The sequence below is a fragment of the Entelurus aequoreus genome, linkage group LG22 (assembly GCF_033978785.1).
Source record: "Entelurus aequoreus isolate RoL-2023_Sb linkage group LG22, RoL_Eaeq_v1.1, whole genome shotgun sequence".
In the NCBI taxonomy this organism is placed as follows: Eukaryota; Metazoa; Chordata; class Actinopteri; order Syngnathiformes; family Syngnathidae; genus Entelurus; species Entelurus aequoreus.
The window spans coordinates 9,790,017-9,816,972 of NC_084752.1; the positions used below are offsets into that span (position 1 = coordinate 9,790,017).

At 39.6% G+C, this 26,956-nt stretch overlaps 2 protein-coding genes across 4 annotated transcripts in view; one reads left to right on the forward strand and one right to left on the reverse strand.

The window, feature by feature from the left end:
* Window positions 1-3,391, reverse strand: part of slc26a11 (solute carrier family 26 member 11) — a 33,747-nt gene extending 30,356 nt beyond the window's left edge. For 2 of the 3 annotated variants that reach the window (XM_062033679.1, XM_062033677.1), the window contains exons 1-2: window positions 3,285-3,391; window positions 2,628-2,720 (exon numbers count right to left, since the gene is read on the reverse strand). The gene's annotated coding sequence lies outside the window, so the exon portion shown is untranslated. The remainder of the gene's footprint in view (window positions 1-2,627; window positions 2,721-3,284) is intronic. The other variant, XM_062033678.1, reaches the window with a different exon arrangement.
* Window positions 3,392-3,465: 74 nt separating this feature from the next.
* The window catches only part of sgsh (N-sulfoglucosamine sulfohydrolase (sulfamidase)), a 29,337-nt gene continuing 5,846 nt past the window's right edge, over window positions 3,466-26,956 (forward strand). The window contains exons 1-8 of the mRNA XM_062033680.1: window positions 3,466-3,696; window positions 6,677-6,837; window positions 8,960-9,065; window positions 9,147-9,517; window positions 11,849-11,930; window positions 11,999-12,202; window positions 18,142-18,308; window positions 19,901-20,118. Coding sequence (XP_061889664.1) covers window positions 3,621-3,696; window positions 6,677-6,837; window positions 8,960-9,065; window positions 9,147-9,517; window positions 11,849-11,930; window positions 11,999-12,202; window positions 18,142-18,308; window positions 19,901-20,118 — 1,385 coding nt within the window. The 5' untranslated portion in view covers window positions 3,466-3,620. The remainder of the gene's footprint in view (window positions 3,697-6,676; window positions 6,838-8,959; window positions 9,066-9,146; window positions 9,518-11,848; window positions 11,931-11,998; window positions 12,203-18,141; window positions 18,309-19,900; window positions 20,119-26,956) is intronic.

Below are 26,956 nucleotides of genomic sequence, written 5' to 3' on the forward strand. Positions count from 1 at the left end.
AGGAATTTTTGGACAGGGAATAATGGAAACAAAACTTTCGACTGTCTCGGAGTTCATTCAAAAGGCTCTGTGGATTGATGGAAGAAGTTTTAAATCCGAAAAAAAAAGACTGTTTGTGCTGGCTATCGTTCTGGACTATCTCACCATTCTGGACTATCTAATCAGTTTGGAGCGCACAAATGCAGCATAAAGAGATTTGTGTACGTTTTATTTTTCACTTTTAATATGTCTGCTTCATTCTCTTTCCTCTCATACGTATATAAGCCGGCATTCTACATTTCCTTAGCTGCCTTCTTAAATAAATCTCTGGGGGGGTTTTTCTCTCCAATCGATGCACATAAAATTTTTAATTTTTTTTAAAATTTGTGAAGCAACAGTCTAATCTTCATTACAATTGTGTTTTTATTGAATGGTATCTGCCACCAGGTTGTATCCCGCGCGTTGAGGCTGGTGCATGCGCAATATGAAGGGTCTCCTCTGGCGATCGAGAGATCTGGTTTTCACTCGCATAATTCAGGGGTGTTTGTCCGACATTTAAAAACCCCAAAACAATCGGATTAAGGTGTTTCCATGGGTTGTAAGATGCTTATTTAGAGCCAAACTATTTGAGAAATTGTACTAATTCAGTGCATGGACCACACTGACAGTCTGTGCAATCCGTGCCACCTTCTGCACTGCAAAAACTGAAGACTAAGTAAGATTAAATATCTCAAATAAGGGTGATATCTGCTTATTTCATGTCTGATAAGATAATTCTTCTCACTAAGCAGATTTTATGTTAGAGTCTTTTAATTGTTTTAAGGGTTTTGGTCCTAAATTATCTCAGTAAGATATTACAGCTTGTTGCTGATATTTTATGACCTATATTGAGTAAAACATGCTTGAAACTAGAATATCAACTGTTTTATGTATAAAACTACTTTTTTTAAATTAATCATTTCTTACTTCAAGCATGAAAAACAAAAACATGATGCGGAGCGCATATCATTATGTCAAGATAATGGCACTAGCATTTACTTAATTTAAGAATATTTTTCAACGTAATGAGCAAAAAGGTCTTGTTTGTTTTTCTACCAAGAAAAGTGCACTTGTTTTTAGTGAGAATATACTTATTTTAAGGTATTTTTGTGGTTCATTGAGGTTAGCTAATTTTACTTGTTTTGGAGAGTCTTGAAAAGCCGAATTTTCTTGTTCTATTGGCAGATAATTTTGCTTAGTTCAAATAAAATACTCAGCAGTAAACCGATGGTTTGTACAGTCCAGGTAGAGGACAAGACTCTGTCCCAGGTGGAGGAGTTTAAGTATCTCGGGGTCTTGTTCACGAGTGAGGGAAAGACGGAGAAGGAAATCAGCCGGAGAATCGGAGCAGCTGGGCCAGTATTGCAGTCTCTCTGCCGCACTGTTGTGACAAAACGAGAGCTGAGCCAGAAGGCTATCTACATTCCTACTCTCACCTATGGTCATGAAGTGTGGGTCATGACCGAAAGAATAAGATCGCGGATACAAGCGGCCGAAATGAGTTTCCTCAGAAGGGTGGCTGGCATCTCCCTTAGAGATAGGGTGAGAAGTGCAGTCACCCGAGAGAGACTCGGAGTAGAGCCGCTGCTCCTTCGCTTGGAAAGGAGCCAGCTTAGGTGGTTCGGGCATCTCGTGCGGATGCCTCACGAGCGTCTCCCTAGGGAGGTCCTCGTTGCACGTCCCACTGGGAGGAGACCCCGCGGCAGGCCAAGGACCAGATGGGGGGATTACATCTCCTCTCTGGCCTGGGAACGCTTCAGGATTCCCCAGGAGGAAGTTGCTAATGTTGCTCTGGAGAGGGAAGTCTGGGGGTCTCTGCTGGAGCTGTTGTCCCCGCGACCCGATTGCGGATAAGCGGTTGAAGATGGATGGATGGAAATAAAATACCCCTAATTTTTTTCTTTTTTTTTCTGGTTTTTTAACACTGACTTTTTGCAGTGTGGTGGTCAAAACAAACACTGTGATTAACACTTATCAATTTATGATAACGCAATTTAAAAATGTTATTAATCACACGCGTTAACATTGACAGCCCTACTTTTGTCATGTCTGTGTTAATCATGTTTTTGTTTTGCTTGGGTTTTGGGCTCTTTTTTTAGTTCCTGGTTGCACTTTCTTGTTTGGTTTGGTTTCCATGGTCACCCATTAGTTTTCACCTGTCTTGTCACGCACCTGTTTCACATCCTCATGTCACGCACCTGTCTCACGTTTTCACTGATCACGTCACTATTTAAATCTGTCTGTTTCTGTTGTTCGGCCTGGCGTCCTCACACTATTTCATCACTCTGCTCCATGTCTTGTCACAGTTCTTTACCAAGTAAGTTTTGTTCATTTATGCCACAGTTAGTGTTTTTGTTTTATTGTTCATAGTTTTTGTGCCCACGTGCATGTCTTTTGTTTCATAGTCAAGTTTGTATTTCCGCCTTTGTGCGCGCCTTTTGTTTGCTTCCTTTTTTTGTAGTTTATTAGTGTTAAAAAAAATAAATCATGTATTTAAATTCACGCCTTGCCCGCGCCAATTTTCCTTTGCCTTCCGGAGAAGCAAAACCCAAGAACCCAGTCATGACAACTTTGCAGTAATGTAAACATCATCATTCAAATCCACTTACACAACAAGATGAGAGAAGTCGCTGCTTCTGTTTATACGTCAGTCATGTTGAGAGGGAACTGATGTCCTTTTTTGTGAAGTTGGGAGTTCCTGTCTGCACACAAGCATACTCGATAAATGCATTTATTATTATTTAGTATGATGATAATAAACACTCATGATCTGTGTGTTTTTCAAACAACAACACAACGTCAATAGAGCTCAAGGTTTGCACACACAGCTGAGCAAGACAACTAAAAGGTGTTTATAGACACTTTATAGGTTATAAGAGCATGATGATCATATGACTTTTACAAACAAGTTGGCAGGAATGTGTTCAACGCAACAGTTAGGAATGCTTATAACACAAATAATAACTAATAGTATTACTAACCGAGTAAAAAACGCCTTATTACTAAGACGAAATGGAATAATAAACCTGAAAAGTAAAGACAACAATACTAATGTGACGAAAAGATAATAGAAAACATGTTTTTTTTAAATGACCACACACAAAACAATGTTAATATAACTATTAAGTGAGAAAAACGCCGTGTGATTAAGAGAAATTATTAAAAATAAACCTGAAAAGTAAGGACAGGTAAAGACAATAAAACATAATGTGATATAAAGATAATAAAAAATAAATAAAATAAATAAAAAAGTTTTTAAATATTACCACATCGAAAGCGTTCCTCTTTTGGAATTGCAACATTATTTCATATATCAAAGATTTTCCACGTCCTGATGTCCCGCTTTGGGCTCCTGTCTCCAACTCGACACACACTTCCTGTTGCGACACATCACGTGACTACTATCATGTGATCAAATGCGGGCGTGGCTAGTTTTATTTACGGAAGTCGGAACAAGAAGTTAGTTCCCTCCCGCGAATGTGTAAAAAGAGACAATGTAACCTATTTGTTAAAAGTTTCTATTTCTATTTTAACATATGTTAGTTTTAAAATAAAAGCTTAAGCAAGTTAAGTTTTCTCGGACCGATATTATCAGCATTACTATGCTACTTAAGCTACTTTTTTACCTTCTACTTTATTTCAGCCCGTCAAAGACAAGAAATGTCCTTCTAATCATAGGTGAGTGAAAATAAACTTTGTGAATATTACTTGCACCGTAGCCTTTGCCAAAACAATCCAATGGAAAGGTCAGTAAATGCTAAATGATGTACAAACATCCTAGCTTTGTGCTATAGCTCACAACGCAAATGAGTAGTATTTGATATGACACTCATGTTCATTTTGTGCACCAGTAATTAAACATGGTAACACTTTAGTATGGGGAACATATTCACCATTAATTAGTTGCTTATTAAAATGCAAATTAGTAACATATTGGCTCTTAACTAGTCATTATTAAGTACTTATTTATGCCTTATTCGGCATGGCCTTATTATAACCCTAACCCTCTAACCCTAACCCTAACCAAATAACTCTAAATTAAGTCTTTGTTACTTAGAATATGTTCCCCTAGTGTCCAAAACAACTCTAAATTAAGTCTTTATTACTTAGAATATGTTCCCCATACTAAAGTGTTACCAAAAACATATAACTTTGTCTTGAATTTGAAAAAAACAACATTTTATTTTTCACTAAAGAAGGGTTCATGGATGCACATATGAAACTGGTGGGGTTCGGTACCTCCAACAAGGTTAAGAACCACTGCCCTAGTGTGTGAATGTGAGTGTGAATGTTGTCTGTGTTGGCCCTGTGATAAGGTGGCGACTTGTCCAGGGTGTACCCCGCCTTCCGCCCAAATGCAACCGAGATAGGCTCCAGCACCCCCCGCTACCCCAAATTGGACAAGCGGTAGAAAATGGATGGATTTATAAGCACAGTATTTTTTGTTTTCATGTATTGTGAGATTATAGAACACTGCTGTTATTTTTTACAATGTATAATTAGTTACCTCCTGGCAGCTGATACTGCAATTTAAATTCTGTGCAAAAACATGTTGAAGCACAGTGATCTTTAATATTGAATTGATCATTAATGAGATATTTTATTAGACTTGACTAGGGCTGCAACAACTAATCGATTAAAATCGATTATAAAAAATAGTTGGCGATTAATTTAGTCATCGATTCGATGGATCTATGCTGTGCACATGCGCAGAGGCATTTTTTATTTTATTTTTTTGTAAACCTTTATTATAAACTGCAACATGTACAAACAGCTGAGAAACAATAATCAAAATAAGTATGATGCCAGTATGCTTTTTTTTTCTCCAATAAAATACTGGAAAGGATAGAAATGTAGTTTGTCTCTTTTATCCGATTATTAATCGATTAATTCGTCGATTATCAAAATAATCGTTAGTTGCAGCCCTACGTGCATGAACATCACCTTGTTCAAACAACAAAACCAACACAGTGCATAAACTCACAACAAATTACACACCTGCAAATCAGTGTGACTTCTGCTGTTGCCGTATCCGTAATACGCCGATAGGGAGAAGTTTTTATTTACACGATGAGTCGGGTGTGTTTTGACCTTCGCCGAACCCCTGATCCCGACTCACCGAACCCCTAGGGTTCGATCGAACCCAGGTTCAGAACCACTGCACTAGGGTCTATTTAGTGTTGCCAATAAACCTATCCCCAGGTGCATGTGATCATAAATAACAACAACAGTCAACAGCTATCCAAATTGCTGTTAATACCTAACAACATTTGATTGCGCGTGCGTGTGTTACGTACGTTACGTACTAAAAGCCATGAGAGGGCGGGATATACCGTGTAAAATACATAAAAAAGTACCGTATTTTCCGCACTATAAGGCGCACCGGATTATAAGGCGCACCTTCAATGAATGGCATATTTCAAAGCTTTGTTCATATGTAAGGCGCACCGGATTATAAGGCGCACCTATGCATCCATTAGATGGAGCTGCGCTAAAGGGAATGTCAACAAAACAGTCAGATAGGTCAGTCAAACTCATCATCAAGTCGCTATCTGACAGTCGCTTCAGGATGCGCCATTTTGTGGGCGGTCTTATTTACGTGGCTCACCTTCGACAGCGTCTTCTCCCCGTCACCTTTGTTGTAGCGGTGTAGCGTGCAAGGAGGGGAGTGGAAGAAGTGTCAAAAGATGGAGTTAACTGTTTTAATGACATTCAGACTTTACTTCAATCAATAACGGAGCAGCATCCCCTCATCCGTGACTCACTAGTGCAACAACAACGCCGGAAAATGTCCCGTGAAAAACCGTCCGACCGGAACTCTCTAATAACTAAAGTTCCTTGGGTGAATAATGTAAACTCACTACACCGGTATGTTTTAGCGCTTTCATGATGAGTATATAGATATTTTTAAGAACTTTACACTACTTTATATTAGAAATGGCAACAGCGGAGGATGAATGTCCCATAACAAGAAGATAGAGAAAAAGAAGCTTATCGACTACGGAGTTGGCACGGACTACAAAGGCGGAGGCGCGCAAATTTTCAGGACGTATGCAAATCCCAAATACAGATCAGCAGGTACCAGAAAGTAAGAAAAGTGGCTTTTGCATAATATTTTGAAACAAAACGCCAGATAATATGTCTTACCTTATACACACACCATAATAATACTCGTATGTTGAAGCACAGAACAATCCATCAAGCGGTGCGGCTTCATAGCTTACCAAAGTTGTACTTAAACATTTTGATAGATTTTTGAGCGCCGTGTGTAATGTTCTATATTTTCAATGAAACCTATAAAATGTTGGTGAGTCATATTGCTGTCTACACGTATCTCTTATGTGTTATGGCCATCTACTGGTCACACTTATCATTTCACCATGTACCAAATAAAAGAGCTTTGAGGTCGGTAAGTACAACCAAAATTATTCCATACAATAGGCGCACCGGGTTATAAGGCGCACTGTCGAGTTTTGAGAAAATGAAAGGCTTTTAAGTGTGCCTTATAGTCTGAAAAATACGGTAGGGCATCACATATAATTTCCTCTATGTCTTTTTCTCTGAAATAACAGGTGTGTATGAGGTGTGTTGTGAAGCGGGTTTATGCCACACCTCCAGTTATGCTACACTGCCACACTTTGTGTTTGCTCTTTTCCAGCTGATGATGCTGGTTTTGAGACGGAGGTGTACAACAACTCAGTGGTTCGAACGCCTCACCTGCGTTCTCTGGCCCAGCGAAGCCTGGTGTTCAACAACGCTTTTACATCTGTCAGCAGCTGTTCTCCCAGTCGCTCTACTATCCTCACTGGGCTGCCACAGGTAATACACACATGCGTCCAACGTATGGATTAATATTCAGTACAATTCTATACCGTGGGAACAGTTTGTGTTCCAATAAGATTGTGTCACAGCTCGAATAATCTTTCCCAATTAACTCTATTTAGAGATTGTGAGAAAAGTGCATTCTTAATACACTGTTACAGGAGGTTAATTTGTGTCTGTATTACAGAAGCTTTTTTTGGACACTTGAGTTTATGTAACTGAATTTTTTGCGTTTGAATTTTGTAAATTGAATATTTTTACATCAAATTATGTTGACAATTTCATTGGAAAAAAAAGACAGTGTTTTAAAATTCAGTCTATAAAAAGTCAGTGTCAAGAAATTTAGTTAATAAAAATTCAGTGTACAAACATTCAGTGCTGCTTCAAAAGCAATACTCACTCCTGGTAAATTAAGGCTGAAGCAATCGATCCTGTCCCAGAACCAGCCAATGAGGTTTCAAGTTTGAAGACACGTGACACGGGTCTTGCAAAACAATAGAAAAAGCAGTTAACTGGGCTACTTTGGCATAATACAACATAATAAACACTTCTGACCACCAGGTGTAACGTCACACACAACCACCGGGTGTGTTGTCAAACGCACTATCACCTGACCACCGGGTGTGACGTCACACACACTAGCACCTGACCACCGGGTGTGACGTCACACACACTAGCACCTGACCACCGGGTGTGACGTCACACACACTAGCACCTGACCACCGGGTGTGACGTCACACACACTAGCACCTGACCACCGGGTGTGACGTCACACACAGTAGCACCTGATCACCAGGTGTGATGTCACACACACTAGCACCTGACCACCGGGTGTGATGTCACACACACTAGCACCTGACCACCGGGTGTGATGTCACACACACTAGCACCTGACCACCGGGTGTGACGTCACACACAGTAGCACCTGACCACCAGGTGTGACGTCACACACAGTAGCACCTGACCACCGGGTGTGACGTCACACACAGTAGCACCTGACCGCCAGGTGTGACGTCACAGACAGTAATTTACCGGAAGTAAGTCTTGCATTTTGAAGCAGCACATTTTTCAACACTGAATTTTTTTGCACAGAACTTTTTACACCAAATTTGTATACGCTGAATTTCTTTACACTGAAATTGTCTCAATTAAATTGTCAGCATAAATTGATGTAAAAAAAATTAAGTTCACAAAATGCAAACGCCAAAAATTCCGTTACATAAACTCAGTGTCAAAAAAAAAGCTTTTGTAATAAAGACATAAAATAATTTCCGTACAGGACACTGTAAATTGTCTTTAAAAATATGTCAATGTGAGTATGAATGGTTGTTTTTGTTTATGTGCCTTGTGATTGGTTGATCTTCGGTCTAGGTTGTAACCCACCTCTTGCTTGGAGTCAATTGGGATAGGCTCTAGCTTACATGTGGCACTAATGAGGATAAGTGCTATAGAAAATAGATCAGTTAAATTTGTGCACGTTATAGGTATTATTTTAAAAAGATAAAACATTTTTTACATAAACAAAACTTGAGCTACTTTTACTACTGTTTATTTGTGTAAATATAGTTTAAGGATTCATTTTGAGAATTGATTTTTATGTGTGAATGTAATACTTTATGTATTGACAGTAATGATTGTGTGTAAGTGTGTTTTATGTAGTAACAGTAATGTTTGTGTGAATATAATACTTTATGTATTGACAGTGATGTGTGTGTGTGAAAATGTGTTATGTATTGACAGTAATTTTTATGTGTAGATATACTTTATGTATAAGCAATAATGTTTACTTGTAAATATAGTCTTCTGTATTAACAGGAATGATTGTGTGTAAAATATTGTTTCATGTATTGACAGTAATGGTTATGTATTGATAGTAATGTTTATGTGTGTTTTAAAAGCTAAAACAAATTGTATACATATATTTAAAAACACATCTGTGGTATTAGTAATTAGCATTAGCATATATTATTTTCTTCAGTAATGCTTTTATCTATAAATATATTATTTCATGTATTGGCAGTAATGTTTGTGTGTAAATGCAATATTTTATGTTCTGACAATAATAATTATGTGTACAAATATAATATTTAATGTATAATGTTTGTGTGTGTTTTGCTAGCACCAAAATGGCATGTATGGCCTTCACCAAGGCGTCCATCATTTCAACTCCTTTGATGGAGTTCAAAGTTTGCCTCTACTGCTCAGACAAGCAAACATACACACAGGTCAGTTATGTTTTTATTTTTTATTTTATACACAACTTTGAACCATTTACTAAAGTCATTTTTCTGTCCTTTTGCCGCCAGGTATAATTGGTAAAAAACATGTTGGTCCTGGCTCTGTGTATCCTTTTGACTTTGCCTACACGGAGGAGAACAACTCTGTCCTCCAGGTGGGGAGGAACATCACCCGCATCAAACTTCTGGTCCGAAAGTTTTTCCAGACCCATAAAGAGGAAGTCTTTGAGAGGAATCAGAAAGAAGAGGAAAACAGAACTAATGGTCAAAAATATGAAGAGAGGCCTTTTTTTCTCTATGTTGCCTTTCACGACACACACCGCTGTGGGCACTCACAGCCTCAGTATGGAGCCTTCTGTGAGAAGTTTGGTAATGGAGACAAGGGCATGGGAAACATTCCTGACTGGACTCCACAATATTACACACCACAACAAGTCAAGGTCAGTGACGAAACCAATTGTTTATATATATATATATATATATATATATATATATATATATATATATATATATATATATATATATATATATATATGTATATGTGTTTCCCATAAACTAATTTACTACAATGATATGATAACAGTTTTGTTTTAAATGTCCATCCATCCATCCATCCATCCATCCATCCATTTTACAATATAATTACAACACTATGTACATATTTATATACAGATTTGAACAATAAGTTATTCACTGAAATATATGTATTAATTGTGGTTCTTACAAAAAATATATCTTATAAAATATAAAAGCTAAAATGTCTCTTAAAGCTCTGCCCCTTTAATTAGTGCATACTAAATAATTTAACTTTAGCCTACTACTACAACCATATTATTTACCAGCAACATAAAGTGAAACAGAGGCAGAGGTGTCCTGCCACAGTCAGTAACAAATAAACAGAAAACAGTAGTGGTCAAATACAAATAAGGCAACAAGAGAAGTATCCCACACTTCTCTTTTGTAAAGTAAATCTGAACAGCCTATACGGGCATCTACATCAACTATATGATTTGCCTGAGAAGATGGATAGGACAAAAAAAAAAAATCTTTATTTATTTTTTTTAAATTTGTGGCGGACGTAATTCTTTCGTGGCGGGCCGCCACAAATAAATGAATGTGTGGGAAACACTGTATATACACATATATGTCTATTTATATACCGGTACATACATATATAAATAGACAAACTTAACAGTGCTGCCAACACTCTAGACCAGACCTGGGCAAATTAAGGCCCGGGGGCCACATCTGGCCCGTTAAGCCTTTCAATCTGGCCCGCCGGACATTCCCAAATATTTTTTTTAGATCTTTACGATGGAAAGTGTAGCTGCCATTATGATGTGCAGTGATGTTTTCTAATGACCGTAAGTCTTGAACTATACAAAGTATTTCAATGGTTGGAATCTGCACTTTTGGATGATATACCAGTTACTATGGTCATCTAATTAGTTACTATGGTCATCTACATCACATCAGCTCAGACAAGGCACCAAACAGTGTGGGCGGGAAGCGTTTCCACAGAAGCGGAACGAGATTTTCACAAAAAAATTCTAAAACTTAGTGATATGTATGAGATTGTAGGTGGGTTTATTTTGTGCCCTTTGCGTTCATATTTCACTGTTTGTTGTATTTTTGTTGCGTTTCACTTGATTGTAAAATATGTCAATCGAAAAAGTGTGTGGCATTTATATGTTGTCAATATTCAGTGTTTTATCGCTCATAGAAAAATGAAAAATTCCATTACGTTTTTTAAGGCGGTCTGTCATAACGTTTTTAGCATACAATCAGACATTATTGTGAGGTTTTGTATTAGGGTCCATAAAAATAGATATACCGGCCCCCAGACACATTTTGTTCTCTAAATGTGGCCCCCGAGTCAAAATAATTGCCCAGGCCTGCTCTAGACATAGTAATGTTCTTTTCAAGTTGTGTTTTACTGTGCCAACTCACCAGGATTCATTAGTTCCTCTGTTCCTTTAAATTATGTTCATTTTATTGTGTTCTCCAGTAAGCATGTAGACAATTGCATGCTGCATGAGGAAGTTTACATTGACGCAAATAATTGTACCCTACATACCATTATGCACAACCCAAATATACAACAGCAGGTACCAATAGGTAAGAAAAGTGGGTTTTGCAAAACAAAACGCCAGAAAATATGTTTTCCTAATAGGTGCCAGTATGGGGTCCTTACACACACCATAATTGTTTTTAAAGGGCTTTATAAATAAAGTTGGTATGGTATGGTATAATAATACCCGTATGTTGAAGCACAATATGTCAGACTACGGTAGCCGTAATGCTCCGATAATCCATGAAGTGGTGCTGCTTCGTAGTTTACCAAAATTGTACTAAAACATTTGGACAGGTTTCTGCAGTCCACACGTATCTCTTATGTGTGACTGCCATCTACTGGTCACACCTATAATTACTTGTATCACATAATCAGTCAGTAAGCACAACCAGAATTAATACATACACAAGGCCAAGTTATGTTATAAGGCGTTCTGTTGATTTTTGAGAAAATAAAAGGATGTTAAGTGTGCCTTATAGTCCTTAGAACACGGTAATCTATTATGTTATACATGCTGTTTTTTGCTTTGTTGCTTTATTGATGATAAAGTAAATAGAATTTACCAAGTGGTTTGACTGCAACTTTCCATGTCTAACAATAATAATTCCATCATTCCCCCTCATACTATGTCTGTTGGCTTGGAATTATAATTTTGTGACATGTCAGTGTTGTGCATTAAACATGTTGTCTACCTCAGGTTCCTCCCTTCATGCCGGACACGCCTGCATCACGAGCAGATTTGGCGGCATTGTACACGACTGTAAGCAGGTTGGACCAAGGTACAAGTCTCTGAGATGAACATGAAGCACAACATTGATGTTTTTCTAAAGAGTACTTTTGTGTGCAGGTATTGGATTACTTCTGCAGGAGCTCAGGGAGGCTGGTTATGAAAACGATACTTTGGTCATCTACAGTTCTGATAATGGCATCCCCTTCCCCAATGGTAGAACCAACCTGTATCAGTCCGGCACAGCAGAGCCCATGCTGGTGTCCTCACCTGAGCACATGAATCGATGGGGAGACAATAGCCAGGCCTATGTCAGCTTACTAGGTAAGTTCAGGAGATAAACTAACCAATACTCTGTACTAGTGCTGCAGTCCTGGTACTGTGTATGAGCCACACAAGCAAATCAGGAGCAATTGCTATGTGCCGATTTGTCCACTAGAGGGAGACCTTGCTGCATACATCTATACAGCAATGATACGCCTGAGCTGATGCAACTACAGCAACCTATCAAAACAAATAAATGTACAGTAGTTGTATTAATTTTAGCAGTTATTGCATCGCTATGACAACTATTCTGAATGAAAACAATGTAGAGGTGAGCTATTATTTATACATTGTAAGTACTTTATTGACAAAGCAGTTTTAATATGTCATAAACTGACATAATGTAGTTATGTATATGTTTAAACTAATAATCTTTCAGACTATGCTGAGTGCGTTAAAAGCAGGTCATCTTGGAGTGCAAATTAATACTTGATTGTAGTAGTGGGGACGGCGTGGCGAAGTTGGTAGAGTGGCCGTGCCAGCAATCGGAGGGTTGCTGGTTACTGGGGTTCAATCCCCACCTTCTACCATCCTAGTCACGTCAGTTGTGTCCTTGAGCAAGACACTTCACCCTTGCTCCTGATGGCTGCTGGTTAGCGCCTTGCATGGCAGCTCCCGCCATCAGTGTGTGAATGTGTGTGTGAATGGGTGAATGTGGAAATACTGTCAAAGCGCTTTGAGTACCTTGATGGTAGAAAAGCGCTATACAAGTTTAACCCATTTATCATTTATAATACTGTACACATGATTTCATTTACTTTTAATTGGCAACATCTGCGACTTGTCCAGGGTGTACCCCGCCTTCCGCCCGATTGTAGCTGAGATAGGCTCCAGCGCCCCCCGCGACCCCGAAGGGAATAAGCGGTAGAAATTGGATGGATGGATGCTTGGAAATTGAAATGTAATATATTAAGGCTGTCAAATATTACGCGTTAACTATAAATTTCAATAACGGCACTAGTATTTTTAAAGAGCGATTAACGCACGCGCGTCCATTTTGACCCCTGGACAGTGCTGTAGCGGGGAGAACTTGGCTGCAGTCCACTTGTTATTCATGAGCCAAAAGCAAGCAGAAATGGACAAAAGAAAGTCCACCTTATGGAAATATCAGGTTCAAAGCCATGGCAAGTTGTTCTCCCGACAAGAAAAGACTCTTTTTTTGCCGTGAGAAGAGACGACATCTCTGCAGCAAACACAGTGGTTCTTAACCTTGTTGGAGGTACCAAACCCCACCAGTTTCATATGCGCATTCACCGAACCCTTCTTTAGTGGAAAATAAATTCAAGACAAAGTTATATCTTTTTGGTAACACTTTAGTATGAGGAACATATTCTAAGTAACAAAGACTTAATTTAGAGTTATTTGGTTAGGGTTAGGGCCAGGGTTAGAGGGTTAGGGTTATAATAAGGCCATGCCAAATAAGGCATTAATAAGTACTTAATAATGATTAGTTAAGAGCCAATATGTTACTAGTTTGCATGTTAATAAGCAACTAATTAATGGTGAATATGTTCCCCATACTAAAGTGTTACCATGTTTTTTTACTGGTGCACAAAATGAACCGTGCATGAACATCACATTGTTCAAAAAACAAAACCAATACAGTGCATAAACTCACAACAAATTACACACCTGCAAATCAGTGTGACTTCTGCTGTTGCCGTATCCGTAATACGCCAATAGGGAGAAGTTTTTATTTACACGATGAGTCGGGTGTGTCTTGAATCAATTCAAGTGGACCCCGACTTAAACAAGTTGAAAAACTTATTCGGGTGTTACCATTTAGTGGTCAATTGTATGGAATATGTACTTCACTGTGCAACCTACTAATAAAAGTCTTAATCAAAAAAAGAACTCCGCCGAACCCCTGAGCCCGACTCACCGAACCCCTAGGGTTCGATCGAACCCAGGTTAAGAACCACTGAGCAAACACCTGCTGCTTGCGTCGTTCAGGTGGGTGGTGTTTCACTTCCGTGTTCAGATTACGGTTAATGTGCAGTGATAACATAACATTTAGATTGTCACTCTAATAAGTAAGATAGCATAAAAGTTCAACAGAAATGATAGACGGTCGGCAGGAGGTCTAAAGGAGACTTTTTATTGCAAACAGTCGATCTGACATCAAAACATGTCAAGATGTTTTCTCAAAGCAATTACACCCTTTTCCGGCTTCAAAACAAAAGCACTACGCTATACATCCGGTTTAACTGCAGTTACAGAATGAAAAAGACATAGGAGTGGGTACCGGATCCGGTACTTTTTTTTGGCACCGACCGGATCCAGCCGGTACTACCGGGCACAGATTCATGTAAGATCCAACGATGCCATGTTTCGATGCGCGCGACATCACTTCTGTTTGAATTAGCACCTACTGTATAAGAATACGTTAGCTTTGCTTTTTAACTTGCAATAGTTATCGTAATTAGCTCGGTTCCTCGTACTGCACTTTGTAATGTTAATGTAAAGTTTTTCTTCACTTTTGTGAATTTGTAGCTTAATACTTTTGAAAAAGAAAATTCTGGCTGGCTAAAATATTGTGTAAATTATTTTATAACATGTTCTGGTTGAGTCCTCAATTACAATATGATTAGCAGGCCTAATATTACATTATATTAATTCATAGAGAAGTTTAAAACATTGCCATGCAGCAATATATGAAGATCATTATCTTGTACAACATCTTTGACAATGAAATAAAGATCATGATAATCAACATTTTGTGTTATTAATGCGTGAAACTGCTTTCTAAACATGGAAGTGTAGCTCCTCCTCTGAATGCAAGTGCTCCTAAAGCAGGAATAGAAATTCTTCGGTGTCACTGTCCAACCTTGTTGAGGATGGCTCTGTGTCAGGTTCAAAGAGCCTTAGGTTTGCCCGGCTGGCCACCAGTTTTTGGACCCTTGCATTCGTGAGCCTGTTGCGAACCGTTGTGTGCGTGTTTCCAAACAGTGACCAGTTGCGCTCTGAGGAGGCTGATGTGGGTGGGATTTGGAGGATGACTGAGGCTACAGGTGCAAGGGCCTCAGATCCACTAAGTCCCTTCCACCAGGTGGATGCAGATATGTGCTGGCATGACTGCCATATCCCATCCCCTTCCCAAAGGCCTTGCTTGGTACGGTGCTTTGCCAGACTGCCGAGGACTTTGACTTCATCAAGACCCAGATGTTGAGACATGGTAGTAATAACAGTGTAAGCTCTGTTGATCTCTTGGTACTTTGGGTCCAGCATGTATGCTGCTGCGTGTATTGGCTTCATGCAGAATTTTTGGCACTTTGATTTGACCACTGCGGTTTCCTCTGCTTGGAGCAGCAGGGAAGTGGGCAGAGCAGTTTGGATTTATTCTTTGAGCTCAGCAAACAGACATTGAACATCTGACAAGACGGCATCATCACCTTCTATCTTGGCAATAGCTGCTGCTATTGGTTTGAGGATTGTCTGGCTGCTAGTCAGTCTTTCCCAAAACACATCTTCCAGCAGGATTCTCTTGATGGGACTTTTGATGGACCCAGACTGGGATATGGCCATCTCTTGCAGAGACTCCTTCCCCTCCAGTAGGCTGTCGTACATGATGACAACCCCACCCCTTCGAGTGATGCTGTGGAGCTTCAGTGTGGTGCTCTTGTTTCAATCAGTAGATTGCTGAAGCTACCTGTTTGCCCTTCACATATTTCACTATTTGGTTTGCTCTCTTGTACAGTGTGTCCATTGTCTTCAGTGCCATGATGTCCTTAAGGAGGAGATTAAGAGTAGAGGCAGCACAGCCAATCGTTGTTATTTGAGGGCAGGTCTCCTCCACTTTTGCCCAAGCAGCCTTCATGTTCGCAGCGTTGTCAGATACAAGTGCGAAGACTTTCTTCGGTCCAAGGTCGTTGATGACTATACTTTCAGCTCCTCAGCAATGTAGGCGCCTTTCTGTCTGTTGTCCTTTGTGTCTGTGCTCTTGTAGAATATTGGTTGTGGGGTGGAGACGATGTAGTTGATAATTCCTTGTCCCCGGACATTCTACCACCCATCAGAGATGACTGCAATGCAGTCTGCCTTGTCAATGGTTTGCTTGACCTTTGCTTGGTGGGAGGTGGGAGGTGTGTATGCTGGACGAAGAACACTCAGAAATCTCTTCCAATAGACATTGGCTGTGAGCATCAGAGGTGAGTCAGTTGTATACACTGCTCGAGCAAAACATTAATTAGCATTTCTCTGGCTGCGTTCATCCATTGAGTCAAAAAATCCTCTGATTCCAGAATGACCAGGAGCTGTTGGGAGGGTTTCTGAATCTGCTAATGATGCAGCTGCATCATTTTCACTTTGAATGGAAGCAGATGAACTCTTGTCTGGGGTTGCTTGTGTTGATCCCCGAGGAAACTTTGGGCACTTGTTTATATGCTGCTGCATCTTTGCGGCATTTTTGACGTAGCTCTTTGCACAGTATTTGCAAATGTACGCACCCTTTCCACCTACATTGGTTGGGGTGAAATGTTTCCACACATCAGATGGTGTACGTGGCATTATTCTGTAAAATAAGATGAGAAGCTTGTAAAACACTAATGCAATGCCACACACAGATATAAATAGTCAGCTAAACAATTGGAGTAGTCCTTAAAAATATTTTACTGGTGGACAAATGAATAGCAATAGGCTAAATGAATAAATGAACACTCAATCAGCATGCTAAACCAAACCATAACCTACATTCTTGAGAATGGCTAGCAAAACAGAAGGCAGAGGAAACTACACGTTTTGATTTAGTATTGGCTGGTTGAACTTTCCAGATCACAAAAAAGGTCAATTCGGATCGCTAACGTTGTTAGCATAAATGAATGGGTTTTAACATAGAGAAAATTAGCATCACGGCTAACGGAGAAATATTTTCGGTTCATTATGAGACTGTGGTGGTACATAAACCTAGCTAGCTAGAGATATTGGCCCCAAAATCATTTAACAAGTACAGGAACAGCTAGCAAGCTTGAGTGGAAGTCTGCTGGAGTAGTCTACAGTCATACAGTAACAACAAATCGCACCTCTATTAAACTTAAATACCATAGATCAAATATATTTACCTCAGTACCGTATTTTTCGGACTATAAGTCGCTCCGGAGTATAAGTCGCACCGGCCGAAAATGCATAATTAAGAAGGAAAAAAAACATATATAAGTCGCACTGGAGTACAAGTCGCATTTTTGGGGGAAATGTATTTGATAAAAGCCAACACCAAGAATAGACATTTGAAAGGCAATTTAAAATAAATAAAGAATAGTGAACAACAAGCTGAGTAAGTGTACGTTATATGAGGCATAAATAACCAACTGAGAACGTGCCTGGTATGTTAACGTAACATATTATGGTAAGAGTCATTCAAATAACTATAACATATAGAACATGCTATACGTTTACCAAACAATCTGTCACTCCTAATCGCTAAATCCCATGAAATCTTATACGTATAGTCTCTTACGTGAATGAGCTAAATAATATTATTTTATATTTTACGGTAATGTGTTCATTTCACACATAAGTCGCTCCTGAGTATAAGTCGCACCCCGGGCCAAACTATGAAAAATACTGTGACTTATAGTCCGAAAAATACGGTAATATCATCAAAACTTACCTGACTGGATGAAGTCCTTGGACTCAAATACTAGTGTGGCCTCAATAGCCCTGCTGTAGTGTGTAGCATGCTGGGAATTATCTGTGCATGTGATGGAAGAATGCACTGCACATGTGATGGAGGAATGCACAGTGCAGGGTTGAAATTCAACTGAATTTGCATTAAATCTGGTTGTTTTAGCTAATAATCATGCCGCAAGATCTAGCATGTTGCATTCAATGTTTATTCCCATTAAATTTCGTTAATTCCCATATATTCCTGTTAATTCCCATGGAAAGTTTCCAACTTTTAATATTCCCGGAATTTTGCAACCCTAATTGTGATAATATTTCAGACATAACCCCCACCATTCTGGACTGGTTTTCTCTGCCCTACCCATCATACACCCTACCTGGCAGCACGGCAGTGCCAGTTCACCTCACTGGACGTTCTTTGCTCCCAGCCCTGATCACTGAACCCAGCAGCTGGAACACACTCTATGCCAGCCAATCTCTACATGAAGTATGTCTACATCTACTTTATCTATGTTATATTCTAGCTTGTCTATCATTGATTGTACTCAATCTATCTAGTTTCTATATAATCTGCTCTAGTTGATATATAATATATTCTAGTGGTTCTTAAACTTTTTTCACCAAGTACCACCTCAGAAAATACTTGGCTCTGCAAGTACCACCATAATGACCAACACTAAAATACAGTGGCGTAGTAGGCCTAAGTTTTCATTCAAAACAAGGCGGAGGTTTTCTTTAACAAGTATATTTATTGTTTTTGCCCTGTAACATTACACACAGTTTGAACAGTAACACTGTGTTTGAATATAGGAAAATAAAACACTACCCTTTAATCAAGTGATTATTTGGCATATCACGAGATGGTACCCGACCTCGGATAAGCGGAAGAAGATGGATGGATGGATGGAGATGGAACCCACGTACCACTAGGGATGATGTTCGAAACCATTTCTCCCGGTTGTTCGATAAGAAAAGAACCGTTCAATAAGAAAAGAAACGATTCCATGGACTCGAATCCCTTTTTGAGAACCGGTTCCTGTTATCGAGGCCACTATAGTAATGAAAAAGAGTTGGTTCTTTATTCGAATCCCTGGGAACAAATCCCGTCCCACAGGAAATGCCCTGTGGCACGTCCCAGGAAATGACGTAGCTCAGTCATTAGGCGGCAGATACAGAAGCAGCAACAACAATGGACCGGAAAAAACACCTCAAGGCATGGCTTCATTTTACAAAAAAATACGACGACGAAACGGCTATCTGCAATTATTGCCAGGCTTTGCTCTCATGTAAGGGGGGGGGGGGGGGGGGAGTACAACAAGCATGATGAAACATGTTCAGGCTGTACATAACCTGAAGGTTAGAGAAAGGTGTCGTGGAGTCATTCCTGGAGGAGGCCACACTGATGGACCCCAGAAGGATGTTCCAATAGCAGCAGAAGTGCACTTTTTGGAGAGCTGTATTATTTTCAGTTTCGTGCCCAAGGGACTGATTTTATTTAACACTATATTATTATTTATACACCTGTAGTGATCACAGAGACAGGTTATTTTTGTGTTACTGTATATATTTGTTTTTCTGAAAAATCCCACTGAATATACTTTGGGTAACAACAGTCAATATTTGTTTATTTTATTTTATTTTTTTAGGGGGGTAACAACAGTCAATATTTATTTTTTTATTTTATTTTTTTCTTATAAAAATAATAGTGAGCTTTTGTTAAACCAAATATTGTGTGTTTTTTGGATTCGATGAGAGAATCGATAAGGAATCGGTTCGATAAGAGGATTCGATAATGGGCTCGAACTCGATAATTTCTTATCAAACATCATCCCTACGTACCACTAGTGGTGCACATACCACAGTTTGAGAATGACTGAGCTATTCTATTCTAGTTTAACTATCATCTATTCTATCTTGTCCATCTAATCTACATTACCTAGGATGTAGTTTGTCTATCTATAGTCTACCCTACAGCTTTTCTTTCTATGATCTCACTAATTTATCTGTGACATAGTTTGTCTATGAACCGGATTGTCTATCTTGTATTTGATGTTTACTAATATCTGTGTTTACATGCAGGTCACCATGTACTACCCAACTCGCTCTGTCCAGCAAGGGGCCTATCACCTCCTCCATAACCTGCACTATCGCATGCCATTTCCTATCGACCAGGACCTTTATGTGTCTCCCACCTTTCAGGACCTGCTAAACCGCACCAGACTGAGTCAACCAACAAACTGGTTCAAAACTCTGAACGAGTATTACTACAGGGAACGCTGGGAACTATACGATACCAGGTACTGCTACTTCAATCCTTGTATTACTACAGAGAACGCTGGGAACTACTGTATATGATATTAGGTACTACTACTTTAATGCTTAATATCACTACAGAGAACACTTGAAACTATATACCATAGTGCTACAAAACTCAAAACCAGTGAAGTGGGCACGTTTTGTAAATCAAAAATAAAAACGGAATACAATGATTTGCAAATCCTTTTCAACTTATATTCAGACTGTAAAGACAAGATTTTTTTTTTGCAAATAATCATTAACTTAGAATTTAATGGCAGCAACACATTGCAAAAAAGTTGGCACAGGGGCATTTTTACCACTGTGTTACATGGCCTTTCCTTTTAACAACACTCAATAAGCGTTTGGGAACTGAGGAGACACATTTTTGAAGCTTTTCAGGTAGAATTCTTTCCCATTCTTGTTTTAAGTACAGCTTAAGTTGTTCAACAGTCCGGAGTCTCCGTTGTGGTATTTTAGGCTTCATAATGCGCCACACATTTTCAATGGGAGACAGGTCTGGACTACAGGCAGGCCAGTCTAGCACCCCCACTCTTTTACTACAAAGCCACGCTGTTGTAACACATGCAGAATGTGGCTTGGCATTGTCTTGCTGAAATAAGCAGGGGCGTCCATGAAAAATACGTTGCTTGGATGGCAACATATGTTGCTCCAAAACCTGTATGTACCTTTCAGCATTAGTGGTGCCTTCATAGATGTGTAAGCTACCCATGTCTTGGGCACTAATACACCCCCATACCATCACAGATGCTGCCTTTTGAACATTGCGCCTAAAACAATCCTGATGGTTATTTTCCTCTTTGTTCCGGAGGACACAACGTGTACAGTTTCCAAAACAATCTGAAAAGTGGACTCGTCAGACCACAGAACACTTTTCCATTTTGCATCAGTCCATCCTAGATGAGCTCGGGCCCAGCGAAGTTGGCGGCGTTTCTGGGTGTTGTTGATAAATGGCTTTCGCTTTGCATAGTAGAGTTTTAACTTGCACTTAAAGAGGTAGCAATGAACTGTAGTTACTGACAGTGGTTTTCTGAAGTGTTCCTGAGCCCATGTGGTGATATCTTTTACACCCGGATGTCGCTTTTTGATGCAGTACTGCCTGAGGGATCGAAGGTCACGGCCTTGCTGCTTACGTGCAGTAACTTCTCCCGATTCTCTGAACCTTTTGATGATATTACGGACCATAGATAGTGAAATCCCTAAAATCCTTGCAATAGCTGGTTGAGAAATGTTGTTCTTAAACTGTTGGACAATTTGCTCACAAATCTGTTGACAAAGTGGTGACCCTCGCCCCATCCTTGTCTGTGAATGACTGAGCATTTCATGGAAGCTGCTTTTATACCCAATCATGGGTTCCCAATTAGCCTGTTCACCTGTGGGATGTTCAAAATAAGTGTTTGGTGAGCATTCCTCAACGTTCTCAGTCTTTTATGCCACTTGTACCAGCTTTTTTTGAAACATGTTGCAGGCATCAAATTCCAAATGAGCTAATATTTGCAAAAAATAACAAAGTTTACCAGTTCGAACGTTAAGTATATTGTCTTTGCAGTCTATTCAATTGAATATAGGTTGAAAATGATTTGTAAATCATTGTATTCTGTTTTTATTTACGATTTACACAAAGTGCCAACTTCACTGGTTATGGGTTTTGTATATAATACCAGGTACCATGTAGTACTTCAATACTTAGTATTACTACAGAGAATGCTGAAACTATATGTTACCAGGCACTACGACTTTAATAAAAGTGGCGATTGCGCTAAGACTGCAACGGAAGCTTAGCTTCCCTTTAAATGTCAAAAATGAAAATTAAAAATGTTTTTTTGTTTACATTTGACTAAATATGCGCTAGAATGCGTTCAACTTTTGTTCAGAATCAGCTATGGTTGCAACAGCCTCCGTGACATTTTTCTCATTGATTATGGTAGCGTCACAGTGCATTAAACAGTGTTAAAACATAAAGTGGATTATTCCACTGCAGCCAAACGAGACAATCGCTGGTTAAATGCTCGGCTTTTTTCAGCCCATCTAAAGCTCAGCGTCTCTGGAAGTGTATGAAAAGTGAGCTCGGCCTCAGCTTGCTTCCCCATGAGAATTGGGTGATATATCTGAGGCTGAATCTCTTTTTGATTGACCATCTTACCTCATCTAGATATCATTCGCCGACACTTATCCATGGTATAATTTTAGTCTCCTTTATACCTTTTTGTTTTCACCCTCTTTTTGTGCCCTTGAAGTGCATTAACCTTTCCATCCTCATATGTTCTGTCCTTTGTAACTGAGCTACTGTGTGGAACAATTTCCCTTGTGGATCATTAAAGTTTGTCTAAGTCTAGTCCGAATTACATTTAGATGTCTTTGCTGTTTATTTTTGTTTTGGTGACTCAGGGTCGATGTCACGCTTGCTCTTGGCATACAGCTTGACGTCATCCGTGTAGAGGAGGTGGCTAATTGTTGTTCCACTTCAGAACCGATACCCACAACCAATCTTGGTTATGATCTGACCGAGGGGTCTATGCAGAACATCAGCAGGAACAGAACGTCTCCCTGTAATATGCCACATTACATGTTCACCTGTGCAAATGGCTTAAGGATAGCCTTCAGAGTTGTCTTTCACAGCCCTTGATGAAGGTTCTCAGCTTTCTGTCGACGTTATACAGTTCAGGCCCTCATGTATTCACGTGTGTGGGATTGAGTCGTAGGCTTTCTTGTGTATATATCAGAGCTGTCCAAGGTTTACACATTAACACATTGGATTAATGACAAAAATGATTGCATTATTTCTGTATGAACGCAGATTAATCAATCAATTTATTTTTATTGTACATGCTCCTTTACCTTCGTGTGGAGGGTTTCCTGAAAGGTGTTTGTCCCACGATCTGTTAGGCCAGGCCATTCTTTGTTTAGTTTTTAGGTCTTTTTCCTGTGTTTTTGGCTGACTTCCTTTCTTGTGCTCTTATTTTGTTTCCTCTCCCTGTTCTGTTTGTGTTGTTCCTGCACTGGCTTCCCACTGTGGCTTGGATTGATTGATTGATTGAGACTTTTATTAGTAGGTTGCACAGTGAAGTACATATTCCGTACAATTGACCACTAAATGGTAACACCCGAATAAGTTTTTCAACTTGTTTAAGTCGGGGTCCACTTAAATTGATTCATGATACAGATGTATACTATCATATATACTATCATCATAATACAGTCATCACACAAGATAATCACATTGAATTATTTACATTATTTACAATCAGGGGTGTGGAGGGGGGGGGGGTAGGATATGGACATCAAGTAGTGGACAGAGAGAGAGAGAGAGAGAGAGAGAGAGAGAGAGAGAGAGAGAGAGAGAGAGAGAGAGAGAGATCAGAAGGCATAAGAAATCTGCATTTGATTGTTTACATTTGATTATTAGCAATCCGGGGAGGGTGTTAGCTTAGGGTTGTAGCTGCCTGGAGGTGAACTTTTATTGCGGTTTTGAAGGAGGATAGAGATGCCCTTTCTTTTATACCTGTTGGGAGCGCATTCCACATTGATGTAGCATAGAAAGAGAATGAGTTAAGACCTTTGTTAGTTCTGAATCTGGGTTTAACGTGGTTAGTGGAGCTCCCCCTGGTGTTGTGGTTATGGCGGTCAGTTACGTTAAGGAAGTAGTTTGACATGTACTTCGGTATCAGGGAGGTGTAGTGGATTTTATAGACTAGGCTCAGTGCAAGTTGTTTAACTCTGTCCTCCACCTTGAGCCAGCCCACTTTAGAGAAGTGGAGCTGTCTTGATTAGTAATTATGTTTTTCATCTGCTGCTAATTATCACCTTTTTAAGCCAGTCAAATTTCTTACTCAAATAACTACTTGTTTTTGTTATTAGCTCTTTATCAGCAACTTTTTTTTCATGCACAACATCCCTGTGTTTTTCTGTGCATTTACCTAGCTGCACTCTTGTTTGTATTTTGGACATTTAATACCTGATAACAACTGTCTCCTGCTTTTTGAGGTCCCGACTTGACATACAAACCCAGTTTCCATATGAGTTGGGAAATTGTGTTAGATGTAAATATAAACGGAATACAGTGATTTGCAAATAATTTTCAACCCATATTCAGTTGAATATGCTACAAAGACAACATATTTGATGTTCAAACTGATAAACGTTTTTTTTTGTTGCAAATAATCATTAACTTTAGAATTTGATGCCAGCAACACGTGACAAAGAAGTTGGGAAAGGTGGCAATAAATACTGATAAAGTTAAGGAATGCTCATCAAACACTTATTTGGAACATCCAACAGTGAACAGGCAAATTGGGAACAGGTGGGTGCCATGATTGGGTATAAAAGTAGATTCCATGAAATGCTCAGTCATTCACAAACGAGGATGGGGCGAGGGTCACCACTTTGTCAACAAATGCGTGAGCAAATTGTTGAACAGTTTAAGAAAACCCTTTCTCAACCAGCTATTGCAAGGAATTTAGGGATTTCACCATCTACGGTCCGTAATATCATCAAAGGGTTCAGAGAATCTGGAGAAATCACTGCACGAAAGCAGCTAAGCCCGTGACCTTCGATCCCTCAGGCTGTACTGCATCAACAAGCGACATCAGTGTGTAAAGGATATCACTACATGGGCTCAGGAACACTTCAGAAACCCACTGTCAGTAACTACAGTTGGTCGCTACATCTGTAAGTGCAAGTTAAAACTCTCCTATGCAAGGCGAAAACCGTTTATCAACAACACCCAGAAACGCCGTCGGCTTCGCTGGGCCTGAGCTCATCTAAGATGGACTGATACAAAGTGGAAAAGTGTTCCGTGGTCTGACGAGTCCACATTTCAAATTGTTTTTGGAAACTGTGGACGTCGTGTCCTCCGGACCAAAGAGGAAAAGAACCATCCGGATTGTAATAGGCGCAAAGTTGAAAAGCCAGCATCTGTGATGGTATGGGGGTGTATTAGTGCTCAAGGCATGGGTAACTTACACATCTGTGAAGGCACCATTAATGCTGAAAGGTACATACAGGTTTTCGAGCAACATATGTTGCCATCCAAGCAACGTTACCATGGACGCCCCTGCTTATTTCAGCAAGACAATGCCAAGCCACGTGTTACATCAACGTGGCTTCATAGTAAAAGAGTGCGGGTACTAGACTGGCCTGCCTGTAGTCCAGACCTGTCTCCCATTGAAAATGTGTGGTGCATTATGAAGCCTAAAATAGCACAAGGGAGACCCCCGGACTGTTGAACAACTTAAGCTGTACATCAAGCAAGAATGGGAAAGAATTCCACCTGAGAAGCTTCAAAAATGTGTCTCCTCAGTTCCCAAACGTTTACTGAGTGTTGTTAAAAGGAAAGGCCATGTAACACAGTGGTGAACATGCCCTTTCCCAACTACTTTGGCACGTGTTGCAGCCATGAAATTCTAAATTAATTATTTGCAAAAAAAAAAAAGGTTTATGAGTTTGAACATCAAATATCTTGTCTTCGTAGTGCATGCATTTGAATATGGGTTGAAAAGGATTTGCAAATCATTGTATTCCGTTTATAGTTACATCTAACACAATTTCCCAACTCATATGGAAACGGGGTTTGTACAAAGAGCAGACCTAACAGTGTGTTGTTATACAGTCAGTGCATCAAGTCAATGCAAAGAAGAGTGAGGACACTCCAAATGGTGTACTCTGTGACAAATGTTACTTCAGAATAAACCCAGACAATACTTTAGATAAAACCAAGGTCGTTTGCATATATTGCAGCAATGAATCCTCTTCTCATTAAAAGCACAACAAGGGCCGGCTCTAAACCACCTAAATCATTTGACGGCCCAGGTGAGAGTGAAGCGATCCCCACAAATGCGGTCCCTTCCAAGGCTTTTCGTTGTTTCCATTGGGTTGAGTTTTTTCAAGCCCTGGTGTGGGATCTGTTGTCGTTGTGCAGCCCTTTAAGACATCTGGGATTAAGGGCTATATAAGTAGACTTTGATTGGTTGATTGATTTTGTTGTGTTTAGGAGCAGGTTCATCTTGCTACACAGCTCATCCTGATAGTGTGACTCATCCCCTCCAGAGATAATCATCCACAAACCTGAGCGTGGTATTGCCGTGGTGAGAGAGGATACGGTCATGGGTGTAGAGGCTACAGAGAAGAGAGAATATCTTTACCAGGCCTGGCCCTAACCAATCTGGCGCCCTAGGCAAGATTTTAGGTGCCCCCCCCCCCCACATCGGCAGTGAAGTGTATATACTCAAAAGAAACCGAATAGCTTTGTCTTTGACCTTTTATTTTACTTAAAGAAAGCAAATTAACATATTATATGAGAATGTTATGTTATGATTATCTTTAACCGAATCACAGCATTGCTCAAATTAAAAAACAGCATTCCCTCTCATGTGATATTGCCTAATTAACATTAATGACGTGCACTTTAACAACTAAGCTTACAACTATACCTAATATATAAACGGGTGGAAAAGTGACTATTACCTGCAGGGCACACATTAGCTAACCAGAAGGCAATAACAATGTAAACAAAAAACACCTGCTTCAAAGATCTAATACAAATGTCCCTGAGGAATGTAAGGTGGGAGTACTGTAATTACCTAACGTTACATTATTATTTTCCATAACAATTTAGCCCCCTCCACATTAACCCGACGTTAAAACAGAACTAGCTATTTATTGATTAGCAATTGCCGAATCATGTGACATTAGCTTAATGCTAAAAAGCCAGGTTACTATCACATTCTGTAAGAGACAAATAATTTCATGTAGGCTAACGTTACCTACCTGCTACCTCTGTCTTTTTCTCGTTTCTCCTCTTCTTTTCTCTTTTTTCTTCCC